Genomic DNA, 23,409 nt, shown 5'->3' on the forward strand with positions numbered 1-23,409 from the left:
TTGAATACCCAATTCTGGATTGAACTAGCTAGCCATTGTTCATTAATATCCATAACAATCCCTTTGGAAACAAGATCTTTTATGAATCCTAGATGAGGATAAACGGATTTGGTTAGTTTTTGTTTTAGTTTTGACACAAAGAGTTACCAATTATTTAAGTTAACTTAATAGCAACTCTTTTTTGCCCTTGATTTTCAAGAGAGAAATTCTAGCCAAAATTCACTTTGTAGTATTTAACTAGGATGATGGCACATAACATTGTATATCAAACTTAATAGCATTTTGTTCACATGTTTTAAATGAGTCAGGGTGAGAAGGAAGTATCACCGTAATAGAGTTAGAACACTAATCAGAGACCCATTAGCTGCTTTGTTTGGTTTGATGAATACATGCATACTTAATACATATATTTCACAAGGCTTAATGCTACCAGTGTATTGTATAATGGAATGACTTTGGTGGTTTGTGTTTCATTTGAAATTTTACCTGATTGAATCCATTTGTAACTAAAGGAAACAGCTGTGATTAGTTACTGATGCCTCCAGAGCAAAATATTTACCAAATAAGAAAAGAAACACTTTTCTCTGTTTTCATGTCTGCAGAACTCAACAGTTCTTAATAGGAGCTGATCTTTTATTTTCAGTGTGAGAGGAAAACATGAGGACAAAATACTGCTCAGCATCCCAGAGCTTAAGGAAATGAGTGCTATTTAAAAGGAATTGTACAAGCCATGCAGCTGGAGAAGGACTGGGATGCTGCCTTAGTCATTTAGTCTGAACACACCCATATTTATTTCACTGTCCTGTCAGGAGCAGAAGGCTCTGTAGAGTCTAAAACCTGTTAGCTGCGAGTGAAATCTGTTGCTTTTTGTGCAGTCTTCAGTGCAGGGATATCGGTGTCCATTTTGTCTCCCAAGTATTACTTTGTTTACATTTTAATGGTCTATAAATTAGTGAAATCATTTGAAATAAATTGCAGGTGCTGAACGTAACATTTTGTTAAGCATACTAACACTGAAAGGAATGCACCAGAGGCAGAAATTCTGGGGATCCTGAGCGATTGTTTCTTGAAAGGAATCACAGATGTTATTTTCTTAGCTCTTACTAAAGAAGGCAAACACTTAATTTGTCTATTACATTTTCCCCAAGCACCTACTATGTTTCTGGTCCTCTTTTAGGCACTTGGGATTGTGGCAGTCAGTAAGGTAGACAAGGCCATGTGCATTATAATGGGGCTGAAGAGTGGAGAGGAGACTTGGGAAAAATATTAGGAAGGGGTATTTTATTGCATTCTTAAGATATTTTGTGGAATCCCCTAAGACCTAATCATTAGTACTATTTTTTTCCTTCAGTCCTTTGTAAATTTCATTTCTTCTTACAAGCTTATCTTTCACTTTGTATGAATGACTCCTAAATCTCCATCTGTCCCTAATACCCCAGGTTTCAGTCCCAACTTCAGTCACCTGTCTGCTGGACACTACTTGGGTGCTTCACTGACACCTCAGACTCTACAGCTTTAAACAATCTCATCACTTACCCCTGGGGGAAAAGATGACTATTTTCCCTTTTTCTTGTCTTCATTTTTCCCACTACAATTATCTTCCAAGCCTCTAGGCTTGACTCTCAAATTGCTCTTTTCTTGACATTACCCCCTCACCCCCATAGCCAACCCTCCCATTTCCTTCAGGCATCTGCTTAATAAAGTCTTCCTATGACCAGCCTTCTAGGAAATAGCAGCTCCTTTCTCTCATCCTGATAACTTTCTATTCCCTTACTCTTTTTAAACTTTCTCCATAATTTATATCCTTATTTGTCCCCTCTCCACAAGATTATAGGTTACATGAGGGCAGGAATTTTGACTCTTGCTCATTGCTGTATCCCTAGAAGTGCTTGGCATGTAAGAAACATTCACATTTGTTGAATGAACATAGGATGTCATATTCTTCTTATTTTCCTTGTAAGTTTTTTGGCTAGCTTCTGGTTTGCCTCAGCTGGTGTCACTGAATCAGGCAGCTAGAATGTTAAATAATTGCTGCCAGACAGGACCCATGGTGGTAGTTTTCTGGGGGAGGTTTTCTGGGAGCGCTCCAAGCCTATTTTGCCCCCTCTGGTGGCTGCTAGGTGCTGTTTTGCATGGCTGCTGTGATTGTGAGGCTGCTGTGATTGTGAGGCTGCTGAGGAGGGGGACTAACGCAAGTTAAAATGCCACAAAACTCATGTTCTTGCTGAGATCAGCCATTTTTCTTGAATAATAATCCTTTTTTTGTTGCAATCCTTGGGTTAACTTCCAGAGTTCTGAAAAAGATTATTTTGACAATTTTTGCTAATGTTCTTGTTGCTTGTATGACGAGCAGATTTTCAGGTCTCTAGTTCACCGTTCTGAACGTGCTCCTCCCCATTGGAAAGCTGTTGCTGTTTTTTAAATAACAGCTCTATTGAGATAGAATTCACATACCATAAATTGACTATTTGAAGTGCACAATTCAACGATTTTTAGTATATTCACAAAGCTCTGCAACCATAACAGTTGATTTTAGAGCATTTTCATACCCCCAAAAGAGACCTCATATCCATTAGCAGTCACTCATCCTTCTTACCCCCAGCACCCACAAACACCCCACCCACTGCAGCCCTAGGCAGCCATTTCCCTATAGATTTGCCTATTCTCCTCATTGGGAAATTTTAAGCAGTGAAGTGACACACTCTGACAAACATTTTTTAAAAATATCATTCTGGCTGCTATATGGAGAATAAACTGTAGGAGTACAAGAGTATACACAGAGAAGTTGGGAAGCTGGACTGAGAGACGATCATGTCTTAGACTAGGATGGTGAAAGTAAAGATGAAAATGTAGAGGAATGGACATACACTTTGTTTCTGGCAGGAGGATAGGCCCCCAACTGATCTTACCACTGAAAATAACCCCCAAAATGTATGATATTTAAAAAAATTTCCTTAAAAACATCACTGAGTTTACCAAGAAAGTACAAACTCTACAGAAGCCAAATATTAATGAATGCAAGAGCTATAGAAGATAAGCCAGCACTAAAGACAAGGGTATCTGCTACAGACCTTGAGCTGCCTGGGGGATGGAAAATAAAGCCTGGTCCTACTTAATATGGGCAGTATAATTGAAGACCTTTGCATAAAGCAGAGACAAAAGGGCTACACACTCAGTCTAAGAGTGAATGAAAAATAAACATGCTCTATAGAAAGCAAGAAGAAAACTTGTTGCCTGTCTCTACTTTGGCATTGAGCGGCAGGGGAAAAATTGTCCCCTGAGAACTTGAATCGGTAAGTGGGCTATCACCTGAGTTTTCAGCCTTAATTCTTACTGCTTGTATGGTCAAAATGGCCTCAACTTGAGATCTTAATTTAAAAATCATTCCAAGTTGGAAGTACTCTGTCAGCAATGTGTAGAAATATCACAATCCATTCTGTCAGTCCTCAACTTTAGCACTGGCCTCAAAGAACTCACACACAGTTCAAGGGCCCAGACTTCATGATACAATCACAAAACATACAAGAAAATAACTTATCATGAATAAGAGCCAGCAGCAACAACAGGTAGTAAAATCGGCCCTGCAAACTTTTCAGATTTTGGAATTATTGAACATAAAGTAAAAACAAGTATGCTTTATATCTTATTCCATTTGTGCTGCTATAAAAAAAATACCATAAACTAGGCAGCTTATAAATAGCAGAAATTTATTGCTAACAGTGCTGGAGCTTGGGAAGTCCAAGATCAAGGTGTCAGCATATTTGGTGCCTGATACACTAGTTCATAGATGGCGCCTTCTCACTATGTCTTCACGTGGTGGGAGGGGCCAACAGCTCCCTTCGGCCTCTTTTATAAGGGCACTAATTTCACCTCTCAAAGGCCCCATCTCTTAATATCATCGCCTTGGGCGGCAGGATTTCAACATATGAATTTGAGGTGGGGGATACAAATATTCAGACCATAACACCTCATATATTTAAAGAAATCAAGAAAAAATTGAAAATTTGAGCAAGGAAGAGAAGATTATTTTTAAAACAATAAACAGATTTGAAAAGTAACCAACTAAAGCTTCTACAATTGAAAATTATAATTGAAATTAAAAAATGACAAGGCAAACGGAATCACTGGAAGATAAAGCCAAAGAAAATTATCTCAAATATGTCACAGAGAGAATGGAGATCAACCAACATCGGGGATAGAATAAGAAGGTCTCACAAATTTATGACAGAGTAGTAATAAGGCAAGATTTTTAAAAATAACCAAGAGTTTTCCAGAATTGTTGAGGGTTTTATTTTTCCTTCAGGAAACTCAACATATCCCAAGAAGGTTAGATAAAAAAAAATACACAATTAGGCATTAAAGTTTATTGCAAAATAAAGACTATTTAAGAGCATTCAGAGAGAAAAATAACTTAGCTACCAAGCAAGAACAATTTGCTCCATCACAATAACAACAATGAAAGCCAGGAGACAGTGTATAAAATCTCCAAAGAGCTAAGAGAAGACAAATTTCAACTTAGAATTGTATGCCCACTGGAACGATATTTAAAGAAAGAGGACAAAATAGAGTCCTCAGAAGATAGATAAAATAAAATTTACTACCAGTAGCTCCTTACTATAGGAAATTCTCAATGTTGTACCTGGGCAGAAGTGAAGTCATATCAGATCTGAGGTCTAAGATGTAAGAAAGAATGGTAAGCAAACATATTGGCATATATGCAGATAAACTAAATATTCGAAGAGACACCTGCACTCCTGGGTTCATTGCAACCCTATTCACAATAGCCAAGAGATGGAATCAACCTAAATGCCCATCAACAGATGAATAGTTAATAAAAGAACTGTGGTATAAGTACACAATGGAATACAATTCAGCTATAAAAAAAAGAAAGCCTGTTGTTTGCAACAACATGGATGGAACGGTAGACCATCATGTAAGTGAAGTAAGCCAAGCACAGAATGACAAACACCAAACGATCTCACTCATGCGGAATCTAGAAGAAGAGAGTAGAATAATGGTTACCAGAGGCCAGGAAGGGAAGGCGAGTGGTAGGGAGGGGAAGAGATTTAACAGGTACAAAGTTACAGGTAGATAGGAAAAATAAGTTTGGATATTCTAGGCTGACTAGAACTAATAATATTATATTGTATGTTTCTAAATAGATAGAAAAAAGGATATTAACAGTAATCAGTGCAAAGAAAAGATAAATGCTTAGGTGATGGATATGCTATCTACCCTAAGGGACTCATTGTACAACGTATGCATGTATTAATACAACACACTGTACCCCACAAATATGTATAATTAAAATTTAAATTAAAAATAAAGAATTGTGAAGGGTCTGTGATTCCTAATAAGCTAATAAATTAGCCTGTTACTGTTTTGTGGATACTGGCAGAGGACAGGAGACGTCTGCTTCAGAGACAAAGGACTGTATTACTCATGACAGCAAGCACTATAAACATCAGCATATTTGTGTTGCTTCCCTTTTCCCCTAAGTCCCACATGGGTGACAAGATGGGCCAAGATGAATGCTGCAGACACAGTGGGTTTGTGTCACAGCTGGGGGACCCAAGGCCCAGAGATTTTTGAGCAAGTAGCAAGCAGCAAACATTCCAGGCCCACTCTGCCCAGATAGTGAGCAGTTACACCAAAGTCATGCTGTGGTCACCTTCACCTACTTAGTTCTCTATAGAACTAGCTACAGAAATTGCTCAGAATTGAAAGACAGGTAAGTCTTGCAATCTGGCACACTCAGCAAGAATGTTCAAGACCACTCAGGGCACATGGTGAGCCGCCTGTCCCAATAGTTACATTAGTTTCAAATGGGGGAAATAAATCATAAACAAGCTTAATAGTTCTCATTTTAATAATTTATTTGAAACCACAAAACTTATTACTTTACATATACCTTTTCAACATATATTTTCAAAACTACCACCATAACTTTGCTGATAAAAATTTCAAAGATTATTTTTGAAATATGCAATGAGAAATATGAACAAAACCTTGTGTTGGTACATATAAAATACATTCTAGTTTCTTTCCATTTTTATTAAAATTGCTCATTTCCTAAAAGTGTTTGAGTACAAGCGTAAACTATATTCTGATTAACTTTCACATTTTAAAATAGTTTTTCTAAAACAAAGATGATAGAAAAATACAAATGCAGATCAGCAACTAGGTTGCATTAAAACCAGGAAGAATTAATAAGAATGAGCATCCTTTCTTAAAAAGCTTTCAGTCCTGTCAGAAGCACTCGAAAACTCTTACCATCAAAAAAGGCATGAAATCTTGAGCATTCCTCAAGGATACTTTGACACTCCAAAGGAAAAAATAAGCCTGACTACATTTTTCCAAATTTCCTCCATTCTTAGTCTCCAGGAGGCTGACTGCTGGTGAGCCAGCTTAGCTGCTTGCCCTTGGAGCAAGCCTGTTTGCTCAAAGCCTGAGCACCAGAGAGAGCAGGGGTAGGTGGCATTTAATTCAGCTGCCTTTGACTATCTTTCACTCTAATGCAGTCTCACCAGCTTCTCTGCTTTTCCTACAATGTGCCAGAAACACTTCCCCTCAGGGGCTCTGCCTCGGCTCTGCAGGAAGCATGCTACATCCAGAGATCCACAGAGCTCACCCCCTCTGCTTTCAGGTTTTTGCTCAAATGTCCCTCAATGAAGACTACCTTTTAACCACCTTATTTAAAATATCAACAACCCCTTCGGACCTCTCCCCACCACTCATGTTCTTTACCCAGCTTTATTTTTCCATATCACATCTTCTAATATTCTATATTATTTATTTATTTTATTTATGATGTGATCAGCACACTTCTCTTCCTTGCTGAACCTACAGTGCCTAGAAGTGTCTAGCACAAAGTAAACTCACAGTGAATATTCATTGAGTGAATAAAACTGTGATCAGACATGTTCCCACTAAAAAAGGAAATATAAATCTAAGGGCTGTTGGTGAATTTTACAATTGGAATGCCTTCGTTAATTGTGGCATTATTTTAGACAATACATTTCACTTTTTGGAGCGCCCTAAGTAGATCCTGAATGCATTGCTATCTCTTCTTCTGCCATATGCTCCTAAAGTCTCTAATGTCCAGCAGTCCTGAAAATAAGCACTTCAACTTGGTCTATGCAACATGATCCAAGAAAGAACCAGGTGGATGAGCCCTGTGTTCACAAGCATAAAAGGAACATCTCTTAGAAAGGGTAAAAAGGATTGTTTGGTACAAAGATAGGTGAAAACAGTAAAACAAGAAGACCTGCTGCATTATAAGACTGGGACGAACCGAACAGACCAGCACTAGAAAGACTCTGATGACAGAAATGTTCTTTATCTTTTCTGTCCAATATAGTAGTCACTAACCACATGGGACTTAATAATACTTGAAATGGGGCTAGTGAAGAACTGATCTTTAAGATTTAATTTTGAATTAATTTTAATAGCCCATGTGGCTAGTGACTATCACACTGGAGAATGCAGCTACCGGCTATGCACATGTTGTAAGCTAGAGTGACCATCATCTTCTTGTCTCAAGGTGAACCAGCCTCTCCTCCTTCAGCCTCACAATGTTGCTGTTACTGTTCAGGAAAAAGTTTCAAAAAATAGAAATTCAGAGACCTAGGTTAGCCAGACAGCACTCTGAAGTATCTCAATTGTAGGGGAGGTCAGCAATTTTTTCACGTTTTTTTAAAATGTAAAAATATTCTCAAAAAGTTTTCTTTCTACTTCCGGAATGTGATGTATAATCACTTTAATCCACGTATCCACTCTTCTTATTGTAGATAAATGTCAATTCAAAAAATAGTGGAACAGTCCAAAGTTCATACAGGAAAAGTAAAATATTTATAAACAGGCTTAGACTGTGTGAATGGATGCGTGGGAGGTCGGTAGGGGGGACAGAGTTAGAGATCTGGCAGACTAACAGCAGGATGTATCTAATCTGTTGAGTGCCCTAAACTAATGGAGAACTCCTTCAACTTCTAAAAGTTGTCCATTAGAGGAGGCTAACTTGACATATTACGGTTTGCCTTCTAAGTTAAGACAAATCACAGAGCAGAATAATGAATGTTGAATAAAGTGCTAATGTAATGGTTATGAAAGGGAATAAAGTGCTAATGTAATGGTTATGAAAGAAGAGCTCCGTCAATATTCTTTCTCTGCAGTGTCACATTTTACAAGTACTTTGTGTGTGTGCATATAGCAATAGATACTAAATTGATCAGTCACCTGGAATCTGTGTTAAATGACAGTAGTAAAGTAGTTCCTATTACTGAAATTGATTGGATTCCATTATGTTTTAATGTCTTCCTTATTTAAAGTTCTAGAACATGTAATCCATCTTGTCAGATGCTCCTGACGTACAGATACCTGCTGCACATGGAACAATGCCACACATTTCTCAGCCAGTGAACTTACAGCAAATCATCATTTCAGATTTTATAAAACTTTGTAAAATTTCCAACAGAACACACGTTTCACCTCTGTAACCTAAAAATGTTTATAATAATTTTAGCTAAATTTGTACCATTTCAGAGCACACAATATTTCATACAGGCAATTTTCCATTATCTGTGCCCCTTGAAGAGGCAGAGCCACAGATGATCTAAAACAGAGTTTTAAAGCTCATTTAATGCTAATCCAAATCACTGGTATTTGACTTGAGATGCATTTTGGTTTTAGCCTCTTAACTGCATTTTGCTTAGGCTGATATTAAATTATCATGTGACCCAAAAGCTTGCCAAGTGTCAGGGCTAAGAGTGCTTGAAATTAAAGGTGGGAAATTAAATGACAGGTAATTGAAAGCTGACCATTTAAAATGTGCTTATAAACCCATCATCAGTAGCATTCTCTATGAATCGTATACAAGAGGCTGCTGTTTCTTCAATGGATTTTGACCAGCCACCAAGATTTCCGGCAAAGAAAGGAAGGATGCTAGCAGAAATTTGGTTAAAGTAAGATACCTGTTTCAAAAAGAAAATGCAATATTTTAATTTCTTATCAACGTGGAGCTTTTTCAAGCAGGGATCTGACTCTTGATGGTATAGAGGAGGCTATGACCCTAATCTTCTGGGGACCTTCTGGAATGGATCTGAAAGGATGACCTTAGGATTCCCCTAGTGTGAATGTAATTTATGAATTATAATTAATTATGAAATCTGTGCATATTAAGAGACTTTTTTATATCTGTAGGAGCAAATTAATCGGCAGATGTTTCATCAAACTTACGGTGCATGAACTGCTGTCAGTAGCATGGATGAGAAACCCAGCACATATGATTTCACTTCTGATGTACTGTGGAGACGGTGGGACTGATGGCAGAATGACCGACTTCACGGCCACCATATAAGCGTTACTTAAAGGTAAAAAGAGAAATGAAGAACAGTTGTTAGAAAATTAATTCCTATAGCTAATGCAATTTATTTTTTTAGGTAGAAGTGAAACTATGAAGATCCAGATCTTCAGGATGATTAGTCTGCATCAGAAATATTCTCTATGGCTACTTTCAAGCTAAGAAAGAATAATAAGGGCCACAGGTATTGTCTGTCTAAGAATTACATATACTTTGCATAACTCCACAAAGCTGGAGTTAACTTCCAAACTGAAGTTTTATTGTGCCCTAAAGAGTTGTAATTTCAGACGTCTTTCCTTTTTAATTAAAAAAAAAATGCCCACTGTTTTAAAGAATCTTCAAACAACAGAGAACCTCATAGGCTATAACATAAAGTCTTCCTTCAGACCACTCTAGCTCCACTCCTATTCCCCACCCTAGAGGTGACCATTCTTAATATCTTGTTGTGTGGCCCTCTATACCTTTTTATAAATATAATAATATTTATATAAGCAAATGCACACATATGGACTTTGACATAAGTATGATCATTTTACAAATATGAGGGCACTTCAAAAATTTCATGAGAAGATTCATATTTTCTTTCAATTTCATTTTCCACTTTTTGAAGCACCCTTGTTTGGTCTACAATTTCATTTTTCACCTAACAATAAATCTTTGGAGGTGATTTTGTATCAGTACCTCTATAGTTACTTTATCCTTTTTAGTGATGGCACAGTACTCTGTAGTATGGCTCTTTTATAATCTAAAAGAAGGACCTTCAGTTTATTTCTAATATCTTTTGACATAATAAATGATACTACACTGAACCTCTATGGATGTTAATACTCATACATGTGTGTAGTTATTTGTATGTTAATACTCACACATGTGTGGAATGTATGAGTGTTAACATACACATAATTCACACATACATTGGACTGCTCATAGGCATAACATAAAAGTCTTCCTTCAGACCATAGTTATGTATGTTAATACTCATACACGTGTGGAATTATACATTTCCCCTTAGAACCTAGGTGCCGTGCTCTGAGCAGTCCAATGAACATGGAAAAGCCATGTGTGGAGACTCTAAGGAGCAGCCCCTCCCGACAGCCAGCCATGTTGGACGTCTAGCACACATTCAGCCTTGGTGAATTCGAAACCAATTCCTGATGGTTTATTTGGCCTTCACTGCATTTTTACTGACAATGGAATGTTTCAAAGGTGTACTAAGGATGGGTTTCACATCTACACAGAGCAATAGAAAAGAGAACTGCTTCAGGATCCTTGCAGGGTGCTTTGCACACAGCTGGCACTTAATACGAGGGCACTTCAAAAAGGTCAAGGAAAGATTCAGATTATCTTTCAATGCTATTTTTCTATGAACTTTCTGAAGTACCCACATAAATGATTGTTAATTTTTTAAACGATAGCTAAAGATCCATCTAGAAAAAATTTAAATAAATATCATTCAAGATCAGAAATGCCTACATTGACTTTCTTATTTTCATATCAACCTTTTGTTTCTATTCTATACTATAAAATATAACACTTGCACTACATATACTCACTTGTCTTTGAGAGACTTTCTTCGTGATACAAGGGCTACCACGTCCTTGGGTCTGTCGCTGTTCACTATAGGACAGGTGATGTAATATATCTGATCATCTTCACTCACGCAGTCTATGACTTCACAGGACCTATGTAAATAGAACAGAGAAAAGGGCTCGCGTTCCCACCTGCCAGCATAAGGCATTCACTTCTCTTATTTGCTTGCACAATCTCATCTCTGGTGTCCACATGTACCTCTTCAGCTTGCACACCCATCCCTCCAGAGCCAGCATCATTGCTTGAAGTCTGCCTTTAGAGTGAGCCGTTTGGTCAGAAGAAATAACTCTGCATGTGATGGAGAAAACATTGGCCAACTGACTCAAGTTCACCACCCTCAATAAGTCAGAGAAAGGCATTGAGCTGTTTTCTGCAAAATTATTTTTGTCTAGGATCAAGTAAAAACAATTTGACGACCCGCAAGTTATATGGACAGTTCAAAGAGGACTATTAGGTAGAGGAGTGTGGTACATTGGAAAGAGAATTAAGTTTGGAGTCAAACAACTTGTTTTTGTCTCCCAGATTGCCACTTGCTAGCCATGTTATGTTAGGACAGTCATTGTATTATTTCATCTGTAAAAGGTAGGTAATAATACCTACAGGGTTATTGTGAGGATTAAATGAAAACAGCTGGCACGGTACCTGAATCATCGTAGGTACTGTGTTAATTGAATTGGAATTCATTCATTCCTCCATTCACTCAAGTTCAATTTGGTTGGAATGTCAAGTGACATAGAGAATAGTGGGAGAAACATTTTAAAAGAATTAACACCAAATTTAGGCATTGTTTTTCCTGAACGCTTTGTATTTATAGAGTATCTACAAATATTGATGCAAGAAAATTGAAAAGTGTTTCCTCTTCTCTTGGAATGTTGTATTATGAAAGCATTAACCAGGGTGTATCATTCTGGCATCCAAGCAAATGTAACACATGACCCCATAGATGTTTTGCTTTAGTGGTATGGTCTATTACATGGTATTCATCACAGTGAGTTTTAGAAATGTTAAACATGAACCTCTACCTTGTCAAGATTAGGAAGTAAAGCGTTACACTTATACAACAGGAAGCCCATCACACCACCCTTCCCTTTCAACAAGGTGTCTGTGAGGCCCTGAAGGTGCTGGAGAGGAGGGGGCTGGCTTGAGGGCCTCAGCCACTGCCAGAGCAGGTAACGAGGTGCACAGCTTTGTGTCCCAGGACAGGAGGGAGTGTGGAGGAGACTGTACTAGGAATGCAGGAGACAGGAGGTGTCAGGAGTCTAAAGGCAGGGCATGAGCAGACAGGGAGGGCAGCAAGGAAAGCCTTCCACCTCAGGACCCACACAGCCGGCTCTCCAGATCCTCACCAGTGAGCATCACTTCACAGCAAAAGAGAGAACTGCCAAAGAAATATCAAGAGTAGGAAGGACAACCAGACAACCACTTCCTCAAGAGCAATGAGGCTGTGTATTAAAGCATGAGTGTGTGGGATTCAGAGCCTGACAGACCTGGGTTGCAACTGGGGTTCTGTTCCTTTACTGCCTGTGCAGTCTTGGCAAGTCTCAGAACCTCTCTCCTGCTTAAAGGGAAAAAAATCAACCTAGAAGTTATTGAGAGGATTACAACAGATGTGGGGAAAGCATGTCAACTCAATATAGATGATAAGCCCATGAGTATAATAATTTTTATTTTATGTCTCTCAGTACCACCTGATGCAGTATTCTATCCAGAGAAAACCTAAAAAAATACTGTCTTAATAAAACAATGGCTCATACGTCAGGCAATGGAGATGGACTGCAATGTGGAGATCATCTTTTACATGATGTCAGGGTTGATTAAAAGCCTTTTTAAAAATTTGTTCTTACACGAAATGGGGGTCCCACAAAGGTCGCTTTGTAAAGTCAGACAAGAGATGATAAGCCAAGTGTGCTGGGCTTTCCACGTGCTTTTCAACCCAAATAGATAAAACATCATGTTCTTCCAGGGTATATATTTTTATCTAAAAGATAATAACAAGAAAAATTAAATCACAAAAGAAAAATTGAAGATTTTACTTTAAAAAGCACACACATATATATGTTGTCACAAACTGATTGCACTAGCTAAGGCATCCTGTTATCTGGATAAAAATGAAGACAAACAATGGCAATTTTACCCCCAATACTTGGATGTCTAGGGGTCTGGCCAGGATGTTATAGTCCTGTGTTCTCAAACAATAGGCAATGAGAGTGGGTTATTTAATCATTGTGCAAGTTTTTCTCATGAAAGATATAGAACGTAGGCATTTCTCTCTTTATCTCTTTGTAATGTTTTCCTGCCTCTACCCAGGAAAAACAAAAGTATCACCAGACTGCTAGGCAGGCCAGCACCTCATTCCCCCAAGGACTGTGGAGTCAAGGCTATAGCTTAGGACACTTTCCCAGGATGTCAGGTGTGTCTTCAAGTGGCCCAAGGAGACCCAGGAAGCAAGCCAATCACTTCTAGAACCAACTCAACCTCTCAACAGGGCCCAGAAGGACCATATTGCTTTGGCGCAGAGTGTTCTTTCATTTCTGAATCACAAGGGTTTATTCTTCTTGGAGGCCAGTTCCTGGGTTTCTAATGCACATTATCCCTTAGATAAGAGGAAGCCTGTTTTAGGAAGCCATTTGACATGCACTTCAATGTTAATGCAGCCCTTGTTACTCTGAGTTTTTCTTCTACTGTGTTTTTGACAATAACTAGATATGTGTGTTTCAGCTAAGAGCACATGTCTATTTTGCCCATTTTCTCCATCTCTTTCAGGGTGCTTTGAAGTTAGTGTTGAAATTTGCCATCTTATAATCATTTCCATGGCAACAAGCTGTGAGAAGACAAACAAACATGGGGTTAGGACTTCACTGCAGGAACCAAGCAGATGGAAAAATCAGGCTGTGAAGGAGAAACCTTTAGTTAAACATAAATATCATCAACAGAGAATGAAGAAATGAGAAATCAACTAAAAGCAGTTTTGAAAGGAAATGCCTATGTTTATGCCATTTTACCTCTCCAATTGACCTTGGTGCTGAGCCTGTCTTTAAATCCAGCCTGCAGAGGGAGACATGACTTAGGCACTAATCAAACACAAAGAAAACCATGGATGAGGCTCCAGTTGGTTGCTGAGGCTCAAAGGGAGAATGCTAACTTTGCCCCCAGCACAGAGGGACTAGACAGAGGCTCACTGGTGACACCTTATCAAAGCTGGTAGCCAGTAGCTCTAGGCCAGGCTGCTGAGGCTCTTCAATTTCAGAGGAGCTGAGGGCAGGTGGCCAGAGTGAAGTCCACGGCCTCAATCATATCTGGCCTTGGGGCAGCCATGCTGTACCCTGGTGGAACCAGGGCAGAGTGGGATGTAATAGTGGGCTAATAGTTGCTAATAGTTGAATTGTGTCCCCTCCCCCCAAATTCATATCCTGGGGTCCTAACCTCCAGTACCTCAGAATGTGACCTTATTTGGAATTTGTAATTATTTAAGATGAGGTCTTACTGTAGTATGATGGGCCCCTAATCTAACATGACTGATCCTTATAAAAAGGGGAAATTGGACAGAGATATTCACACAGAGAGAACACCAAGTGAAGATGCAGGCAGAGATTGGATGATGTGTCTACAAGTCAAGGAAGACCCAAGATTGCCAGCAAATCACCAGAAGCTAGGGGAGAGGAACGGCACAGATTCTCCCTCACTCCCTTAGAAGGAACCAACCTGCTGATACCTTGGTCTCAGACTACGCAGCTTTCAGAATGGTAAGACAATAGATTCCTGCTGCTTAAGCTATCCAGTTTGTGGTACTCTGCAATGGCAGCCACGGGAAACTAACACAGAACCTTTCCAGGGAGCTGCTCCCCAGGTTGCAGATACACACTGCTGCTTCCTATCCTGGAGCCAAAGCAAACACCAAGCTAAGTAGTCAGCATTCTATTCTGCCCTCACAGAGCTCCCTATACATATCCAATGCCAGCTACAGTGTGGGGTGATTTTGACCCTTCCCCAGAAGGAGAAGGTAGCAGCAAGTCCTTCTCATTGCCCTGCTGTCCAAATCGTTGACACATGCACACAAAGTGGACAAGGAAAGGCTGTGGTGGATCCTGGCTCTTTAAATCCTACTGAGAAAAGCCAGCTTTTGCTGAGTGAAAAAAATGTCCAGGAACAATTCTCCAAGAAAATGAATTCCCATTCATACTCGGGAGAATAGATGTTAAATTCCATTTGTAACCAACTCAAACCTTTTCTTTATCATTTGGTGTTTGGAGAATGTTATCCTATGAAACGCAGATTAAAATAAGTAGGCTCAAAATCTGCTGGAGCTTGCTAACATTTTATTAGTGAGACTGTTTTTTCATTCTAATAAGATTCTGTTTGGATTTATGTTTGAATGTCTTATACAAATAGTACAAGAGGAAATAATTAAGCATTTTAGAATTTTTGGACTGTCTGTTGACAAACATTGTGGGAAGGAAGGCAAAACTAGTTTTTACAGAAGCCTAGAGAGAGCCCTAATTTTCCTTAGAGGTATCTGGGGATTATCACCGGGGTTAAGAGAGCAGGAGTTGGACAGGCAGTGCTCTGGACCCAGCCTCTGCCCCAGCGTCAGTGAGAACAGCTCTCCCTTGGTCTGTTTCTTGCATGGGTTCTTTCCTGTGTAAAGGTTTTCAGGTGGTCCATGTCATTCTGGCTTTCACCATAATTTCCCAGCACATTCTCAGCAACTCCTTAAATACAAAGCTACTCCCTCAGGCCAGTCTCCTCCTTATGCTAATTTACACCAGGAGGACTTGGCTGACGCTACTCACTGCCTTAGAAAGCACTCTTTTCCCCTCCAGTAATCTACTGCTTACACTATCTTCAAGGAGATAAGAATCACCCCTTCTTTGAAGTTCTCTCTAAGTAACTGTCTCCCCTTACATTGAATTGCCTAAGAACTGACCTTCCCTGGTTAAACACTACAATCTCTCACTTGTTTATAGACTATCTTGTAATTATTCTTCAGCCATTTCATATACATGTGTGGTGTTTCCAAAATACACATTGTACTCCTTGTATTACTACTATAGTTACTCATATTATTATACATGGAAAATAAAATATGAGTTAAAACCATACAGACTGTCCAATTTCATTACAAATAGCAGAAGTGCTAGACTTTACCATTTAATTATTTATATAGAAAATAAATATCAATTTTGCAACCTGAAATATATATGATTCTTAACAGACAGTTATGTTGTAAAAATTATTCAACTAAAAAGCTTTGTGCTGGTTGCTTGGATCCACATCCTCCTTCCCTGGGAGCTCACCACGTCTGCCTGACGTGGTGAGCCCATCAGCATCAGCAGAGAGCGTGCGAGGGGTGTGCAAGCCGCCGAGATCCACACCTACCTTCCCTGGGAGCCCAGAGTCCTGCCTGACACAGCAGCCCATGCAGACCATAGCAGAAGGTGCAGGGAGCAAGCCAGCACTTACTCCTGCACTCACTCAGAACCAAACCTACAACATCCAGCCCAACTATCAATATAGAGCACTTCCACAGGGAAGAGTCTCTATCCTCAAAAATCAATCCAGAAATTAAAAGAAGTGACTAACCCACCAGATGCCCAGACATCAATGAAGAGATAGGAGAAGCATGAAAAAACAAGGAAACATGTCTCCCCCACAAAAAGACTAAAATTCTCCAATACTAGATCCCAAACAACAGGAAACCAGTGAATCTCCTGAAGAGGAATCCCAAATGGCAATCTTAAGGAAACTCAATGTGATGGATGAAAAAATAGATAGAGATCACAATGAAGAAAAAAAAAATCCAGGACATGTATGAGAAAGTCAACAAAGAGATAGAAACAATAAAAAAGAGCCAAGCAGAAATCCTGGAACTGAAGAATTCATCCAACCAAATAAAAAATACAACTGAGAACATAAGCAGCAGGCTAGAACAAGTGGAAGAAAGAACTTCTGAACTAGAAGACAAGCCTTTTGAATTAACACAGCTGGACCAAAAAAAAAAAGAACTTTAAAAAATGAAGAAAGCCTAAGAGATCTGTCTGTCAACCTTAAGTATACAAACATTTGTATTATGGGTGTACTGGAAGGGGAAGAGAAAGGAAAAGGCATTGAAAGCATATTCAATGAAATAATAGCAAAAACTTTCCAAGTATTGGGAGAGATATGGTCTCCCAGATCCAAGAAACTCAAAGATCCCCAAAGAGTTTCAACACAAAAAGAATCTCCCTGAGACACATTATAGTCTAATTGTCAAAGACAAAGAAACAATTCTAAAAATAGCAAGAGAAAAGTGTCAAGTCACTTATAAGGGTATCCTAATCAGACTAACATCAAACTACTCAGTAGAAGCCCTACAGGCCAGGAGAGAGTGGGAATGATATATTCTAAGTGCTAAAGGTAAAAAAACTGCCAACCAAGAACACTATATTCAGCAAAGCTTTCCTTCAGAAATGAAGGAGAAATAGTATCTTTCCCAGACAAACAAAAACTGCAGTAATACAGCACCATGAGATCAACCTTTCAACAAATCCTTGAGGGATCACTACATCTGGAATCAAAAGAGCAATATATATCACCATAAATATATGAGAAAGAATAAAAACTGCTAGTAGAACAGATATGCAAATGAGAAAAAAAAAAGAAAATGTATCTTATCACTACAAAAACAAAAATAAAAACACCGGACAGCAAAGACAAACAATAAAAGGGAAAGAAAGGAACAAAAGAAATATAAAACAACCATAAAATATTTAATACAATGGCAAGAACAGGGCAAAACCTTTCAAAAATGACCCTGAATATAAATGGATTGAATTCCCCACTAAAAATATGTAGTCTAGATGAGTAGATTAGAAACCTAGACCCAACTCTATGCTGCCTGCAAGAAACTCACTTCAATAAAGACACACAGAGACTAATAGTGAAGGGATGGAAATGGATATTCCAAGCAAATGGAAATCAAAAACAAGCACTACTTGCCATACTCATATCAGAAAAAATAGACTTCAAACCAAGAACTATAAAAAGAAAAAGAAGGACATTGTATGATGACAAAAGAAGCAATGCAGCAAGAAGATATAATAATCATAAATGTCTATGCACCCAACACCAGAACACCCAGATATATAAAGCAATTGCTATTGGATCTAAAGTCCCTCAACAAAATAGTTGGGGACTTTAACACGTCTTGCTCTCTCTCAGCATTGGACAGATCATCTAGACAAAAAAATTAGCAGAGAAATATTGGGAATTTAAAGAGCACTTTAGACCAATGGACTTGATGGACATTTACAGAACATTTCATCCAACAACTGCAGAACATATATTCTTCTCAATAGTGCATGGATCATTCTCCAGGACAGACTACATGTTAGGCCACAAGTAAAGTCTCAACAAATTTAAAAAGACTGAAATCATATCAAGTGTATTTTCATACCACAATGGAATAAAACTAGAAATCAACAACAAACAAAACCTTGGAAACTATACAAATACATGGAAATTAAACAACGGACTCCTGAATGATCAATGGGTCAAAGAAGAGATGAAGCAAGAAGTCAAAGAATTCCTTGAAACAAATGAAAATACAAGTACAACTTACCAAAACCTAGGGGACACTGCAAAAGCAGTACTAAAAGGGAAGTTTATTGCAATAAATGCTCACATCAAAAGACTTCACGTAAACAACCTAATGTTACAGCTCAAAGAACTAGAAAAACAAAAACAATCCAATCCCAAAACTAGTGGACTGAAAGAAATAACTGATATAAGAGCAGAACTAAATGAAATAGAGACCAAAAAAAGATACAAAATATCAACAAAACAAAAACTTGATTTTTTGAGAAAATAAGATAAATAGACAAACCATTAACTAGACTATCTAAAAAAGAAGAGAGAAGACCCAAATAACAAAATCAGAAATGAAAAGGGAGACATTACAACCAATACCACAGAAATACAAATAATCATTACAGAATATTATGATCAACTATATGCCAACAAATTCAAAAATCTGGAGGAAATGGATATATTTCTGGACACATACAAACTACTAAGACTAACCCAAGAAGAAACAGAGAACCTGAACAGACCAATAACAAGCAACAAGATTAAAGCAGTAATCAGCAGTCTCCCAACAAAGAAAAGCCCAGGACCAGATGGCTTTACTGCTGAATTCTGCCAAACCTTTAAAGAAGAATTAATACCAATCCTTTTCAAACTATTCCAAACAATTGAAACAGAGGCCATTCTCCCAAACTCATCCTATGAGGCCAGCATCATCCTGATACCAAAATCATTCAAAGGCTCAACAAAAAAAGAAAACTACAGGTCAATATTCTTGATAGACATAGACACAAAATCTTCAACAAAATATTAGCAAACAGAATACAATAGCACCTAAAAAGATGACACACCATGATCAAGTGGGATTCAACCAGTGCATAGAGACAGGGCTGGAAAGATGCTTGACTCTTAGAAACAGTTTCCCAAGAAGATTTTTTTCACCTTCTCAAAATTTACCTTCTGCAGCATTAGAAACAGCCAAACCACCATCACCGCCACACCACCTATCAATGGGTTGTACAAGTACCTGGATGCCTCCTACCTTCTCCACAGCACTGGTAACCTCCCAACCCCTTTTGTCTGCCAGCTTTTTCAGAGCCTCCAAGTTGCCATTAATCAAGGATGCCTAAAATACAAATAAGTTAAAAGCTGTATGTTCAATGCATAGATATGTGTTCAAATGTTTTCTGCTTAGAAAATGGCCACTGTTAGGGGAGGTGTATGTTGAGCCAAAGTGATAATGTTGAGGTTAGAACTAAGCTACAACTAACATGTAATTTCTTTCTCAAACTTGTATTTTAGAACTTAGACAAGGTATACTTAAGTATGCTTAACAACTTAAGTATGCTTAGCAACTGAGTATCATTTTAATTGATCCCTTAGCAAAGATAGACTACCATTCAGTACGACTTATAATCTATGTGTAATAAGTAAACTTGGATTTCCCTTTACATTTTATGGTCAAAAATAGTCAAATGACTGCTACTTTGTTATTGCTTTATAAAAATGCAGGCTGGTGGGCACATCTGTTAGCACAAATCACGGTAAGCTGCAATATCTCCATGTACCATCTATGGGCATCCGACATCCTGAGCTTGTGGCTTGGGAACTGTAATAGAAGTCAAATGAGACAGTGAAGCAACTGGTTGGTAACCAGTTACTGATAGCTTGATTTTGTTCCATTTTGAAATGACCTGTTGATGTAATTCACCTTTTCATCTCAACTGTGTAGGCACAACCTGGATCAGTTACAGGAGAGGATTCCTGTTTTTGTAATGATGTGACTTTCACATGAAGAGCTCCAAATCATAACACTGTTACCTGTTTGCTTATATCCCAGTGTATGCAAAGTGGAACTTCTTCTTTGTGGGAAATAACATATTTTCTGGAAAAAAAAATTAAATAACAATTATCTTCCCTGCATTTAGAACACAACAGTAACCATGACACTTTCTTGAACTGAAACCAGCAGTTTTAAAAAGTTGCTTTTACTGGTGGAACAATCAGCAAGAACAATCTCCACAAGTCAGTAGTCAGCCTTCACAGTCAGAAAATGTCAGACCCTCTCTTTTTATATTATGTGGAATAGAGACCCAGAAAGGAGCTCTTTGCCATATAATTTGTCAGATAAGAGAAGACTCCATAAAACTCTTACACTTTATGTCCTTTACCTGCCCAGGCGAATTCTCTTGCGTGCAATAGCTCCCCGATAGCGCCTAAAATCATCCTTTAATAAAAAACAAAGTAAAATCAATAAGTTTCCAATAACTTAGTGCTACAATCCTTAAGTATCCTTCTCCTGAGTCAGTCAAAAGGGCTACTGGGAAGTGGTGTGTCTGTGTAAACTATTCTCATCAAGTCTGAGCCTCCGTGTTGAATCCACAAAGGAGAGTTGCATGGATAAAAGTGCAACCTTTACAGCGGTTTTCGTCCTTTTTTTTGAAGTGGAGATTATTATCATTTCTGTTATCAGAATTATACATACATCTCACTACAGAGTTTTAGAAAATAATGCAATTCCAGGAGGAGGGTAAGACACAGTCCAATGAATGTGGCACAACACTCAGAAATGGATGTAAGGAAGGGAGAGAAGACATTCAGAAAGTGGACACGGAAGGTGACACGCCACCCACAGCAGCATGTGGCCCAGGAGAGGTGAGGTCTTCAGTGCCTCCTTCATTACAGCAAATGATCAGAGTGATTTGGGGAAAGAAAAGAAGAAGCCCATTTGACGATGTGATGCAGAAAACAGAGACAACCAAAGGAAAACGCCCCTAGAGGATGTGGCTGCGGGAGGAGACCCTGGGTCTGATTATCGAACTTCACGTGATCACAACTGACCTGTGAAACGGGTTTGATTCTGGGAAACGTGATGAGCTCTTCTCTGTCATCGACAGCGTTATAAATGAGAAAAGCACTGTTGATGTGACGGCCACGGCCCTCAGACCACTCCCGACAGTCAAAGGCCTCCACGCGCACCCCAACTTCCACACTGCGAGGGCCATGGGGGGGACAGAGAGAAGCAGGCGCGTCAGGCCCGCTGCCACCGCAGCCCACCCCGCCGAGCAACAGGGGGACCAGCACCCTGGTTATTCTTCTTTCTGTGCAACTATTAAAATCCATTTTCAGGTCAGTGGAAGAGTTTGTACAAGCCCCTGAGAGCATTTTCCCACTGTCGAGTGGGAAAGAGGCCACTTAGGCTTTATTCACATTCATAAACATATTCTGCTAAGGGAGAGAGAGGGCGTTAAATTGTGCCAAAGTCACGTTGTCTTCTCTAAAAATGACAGTTCTGTAATGAAGAAGAATCAAACACTGAAATTAGATAGAAAACATAGATATTCCTTTCTGTACTTAAAAAGAAAAAAACACTAAATCTTTTCATTGTGTACCAAGAATAATGAAAATAACTGGGCAGTGGTTTGGACTTCATGGTGGTAAATAACAGATCCATTATGAGTTGATTGACCATATAGTCCCTGGAGAGTGAAAGGAAGAGTTAATAATTATGCCAGGAGGACAGGTATAAACCAGGACCATCCCAGGCCAACTGGGATATACCACCACCCTCAAAAGACAAAAACCAACCCATCACAACTTATTCAGTGTGAAGATGCCCCAAGCAGAAGAGAGGGTTCAAATGTGTATTCGTGGATTTTGAAGATTAAGTAAAAAAAAAAAAAAAAAAAAAAATAGAAGGAACTTGGTTCTTTTAAAGTAGTCCCTGCACTCATTTCCAGATTGAAATAAAAATTAAAAATTATATGTATGCAAGTCTGAATTGGTTTATCGCAGTCTAAGAGCACCCTTTACCAGGTCTGAAATGTATTGTTGACAATGGCATTGAAGACAAGACGGTCTCCAACTGTAGAGGGTCCCCGGAACTTAAACATATCCACAGACTTCAGAAAGGGGTGAGCCCGGCACAAGCGGCTGAGGAAACAAAGGGAAGGAGACAGAAGAAAGCCATCATTCTCCAAAATACTTTCATGAACTGTTGATTCATTGAGTGGATGCAACAGACAGGTATTCAGCCGGGATACATGGATTGCCACACAAAGGCTGAAAGGCTACAGGATATAAATTTTATAATTTTTGTGTTGATGGAATTTTGAAATAGTTATAAAGGATATTTAATTTCAGAAAGTTACTTTCATAATTTTCTGTATTTTAGATTCCCACTGTAGTCATTCAATTACTCCAAAGAATTGTGCCAACACTACATGAATGAACTCCACCACAGTTAATCATATTGTAAGCTTTTCACAATAAAACATGTTCAAATGCTTTATTGTCATTAAGAAGATACTCATCTTAAAAACAAACTCTCTTATTTGTGCATAATTTATAGAAAAGGTGACTACATGTTTCTAACTATAGTTGTAACTATAGACATATTAATAATGAAATTCTATTAATTTTGGGAAAATAGAACCTTAACAATTTTCACTGGTTACCAAAATTGTCAGAAGGGCAGCCGCTGTTCAAATGCATTTTCAGAGTACACAGTGTCCCTTAAAGCTGCTCTATCACCTACGTAATTCCATTAAGAATAAAATAAACTTTTGAAGCTGAGGAATATTTTAAAAGTACTCTCCCAAGTATTCTTTTCTTACTTTTCAGTTAATTCATTGGCCATAATGATTTTAACCAGCACCCTCAAAATCGTACCTTTCAGGGTGCAAATTGTCTTTAAAAAGGTTTGTAACCAGACTATTTTTAAGTGTAAAGGCTGTCTTCTATTTTCATTTTGCATTTACTTAGTCATAAACTATCATTACAATGAGTTGCAGTGTCAAATGACCAGTGTTTATAATGCATGATAAAGGATTAAAACTGTCATTTCATTTTTATTTTTGAACCAGGAACTTAAACATTCACCTTCAAACAAAAGGACAGAT

The 23,409-nt window shown here is 38.5% G+C and overlaps 1 protein-coding gene across 1 annotated transcript in view; it reads right to left on the reverse strand.

Moving 5' to 3' along the window:
• Positions 1 to 8,819: 8,819 nt before the first annotated feature.
• ACOT12 (acyl-CoA thioesterase 12) overlaps positions 8,820 to 23,409 on the reverse strand; it is a 41,862-nt gene continuing 27,272 nt past the window's right edge. The window contains exons 7-15 of the mRNA XM_063088132.1: positions 22,322 to 22,441; positions 21,350 to 21,500; positions 20,680 to 20,735; positions 20,330 to 20,393; positions 19,551 to 19,634; positions 12,793 to 12,926; positions 10,912 to 11,040; positions 9,235 to 9,361; positions 8,820 to 8,969 (exon numbers count right to left, since the gene is read on the reverse strand). Of these exons, the coding sequence (XP_062944202.1) occupies positions 8,820 to 8,969; positions 9,235 to 9,361; positions 10,912 to 11,040; positions 12,793 to 12,926; positions 19,551 to 19,634; positions 20,330 to 20,393; positions 20,680 to 20,735; positions 21,350 to 21,500; positions 22,322 to 22,441 (1,015 nt within the window). The remainder of the gene's footprint in view (positions 8,970 to 9,234; positions 9,362 to 10,911; positions 11,041 to 12,792; positions 12,927 to 19,550; positions 19,635 to 20,329; positions 20,394 to 20,679; positions 20,736 to 21,349; positions 21,501 to 22,321; positions 22,442 to 23,409) is intronic.

The sequence above is a fragment of the Cynocephalus volans genome, chromosome 2, assembly GCF_027409185.1.
Source record: "Cynocephalus volans isolate mCynVol1 chromosome 2, mCynVol1.pri, whole genome shotgun sequence".
In the NCBI taxonomy this organism is placed as follows: Eukaryota; Metazoa; Chordata; class Mammalia; order Dermoptera; family Cynocephalidae; genus Cynocephalus; species Cynocephalus volans.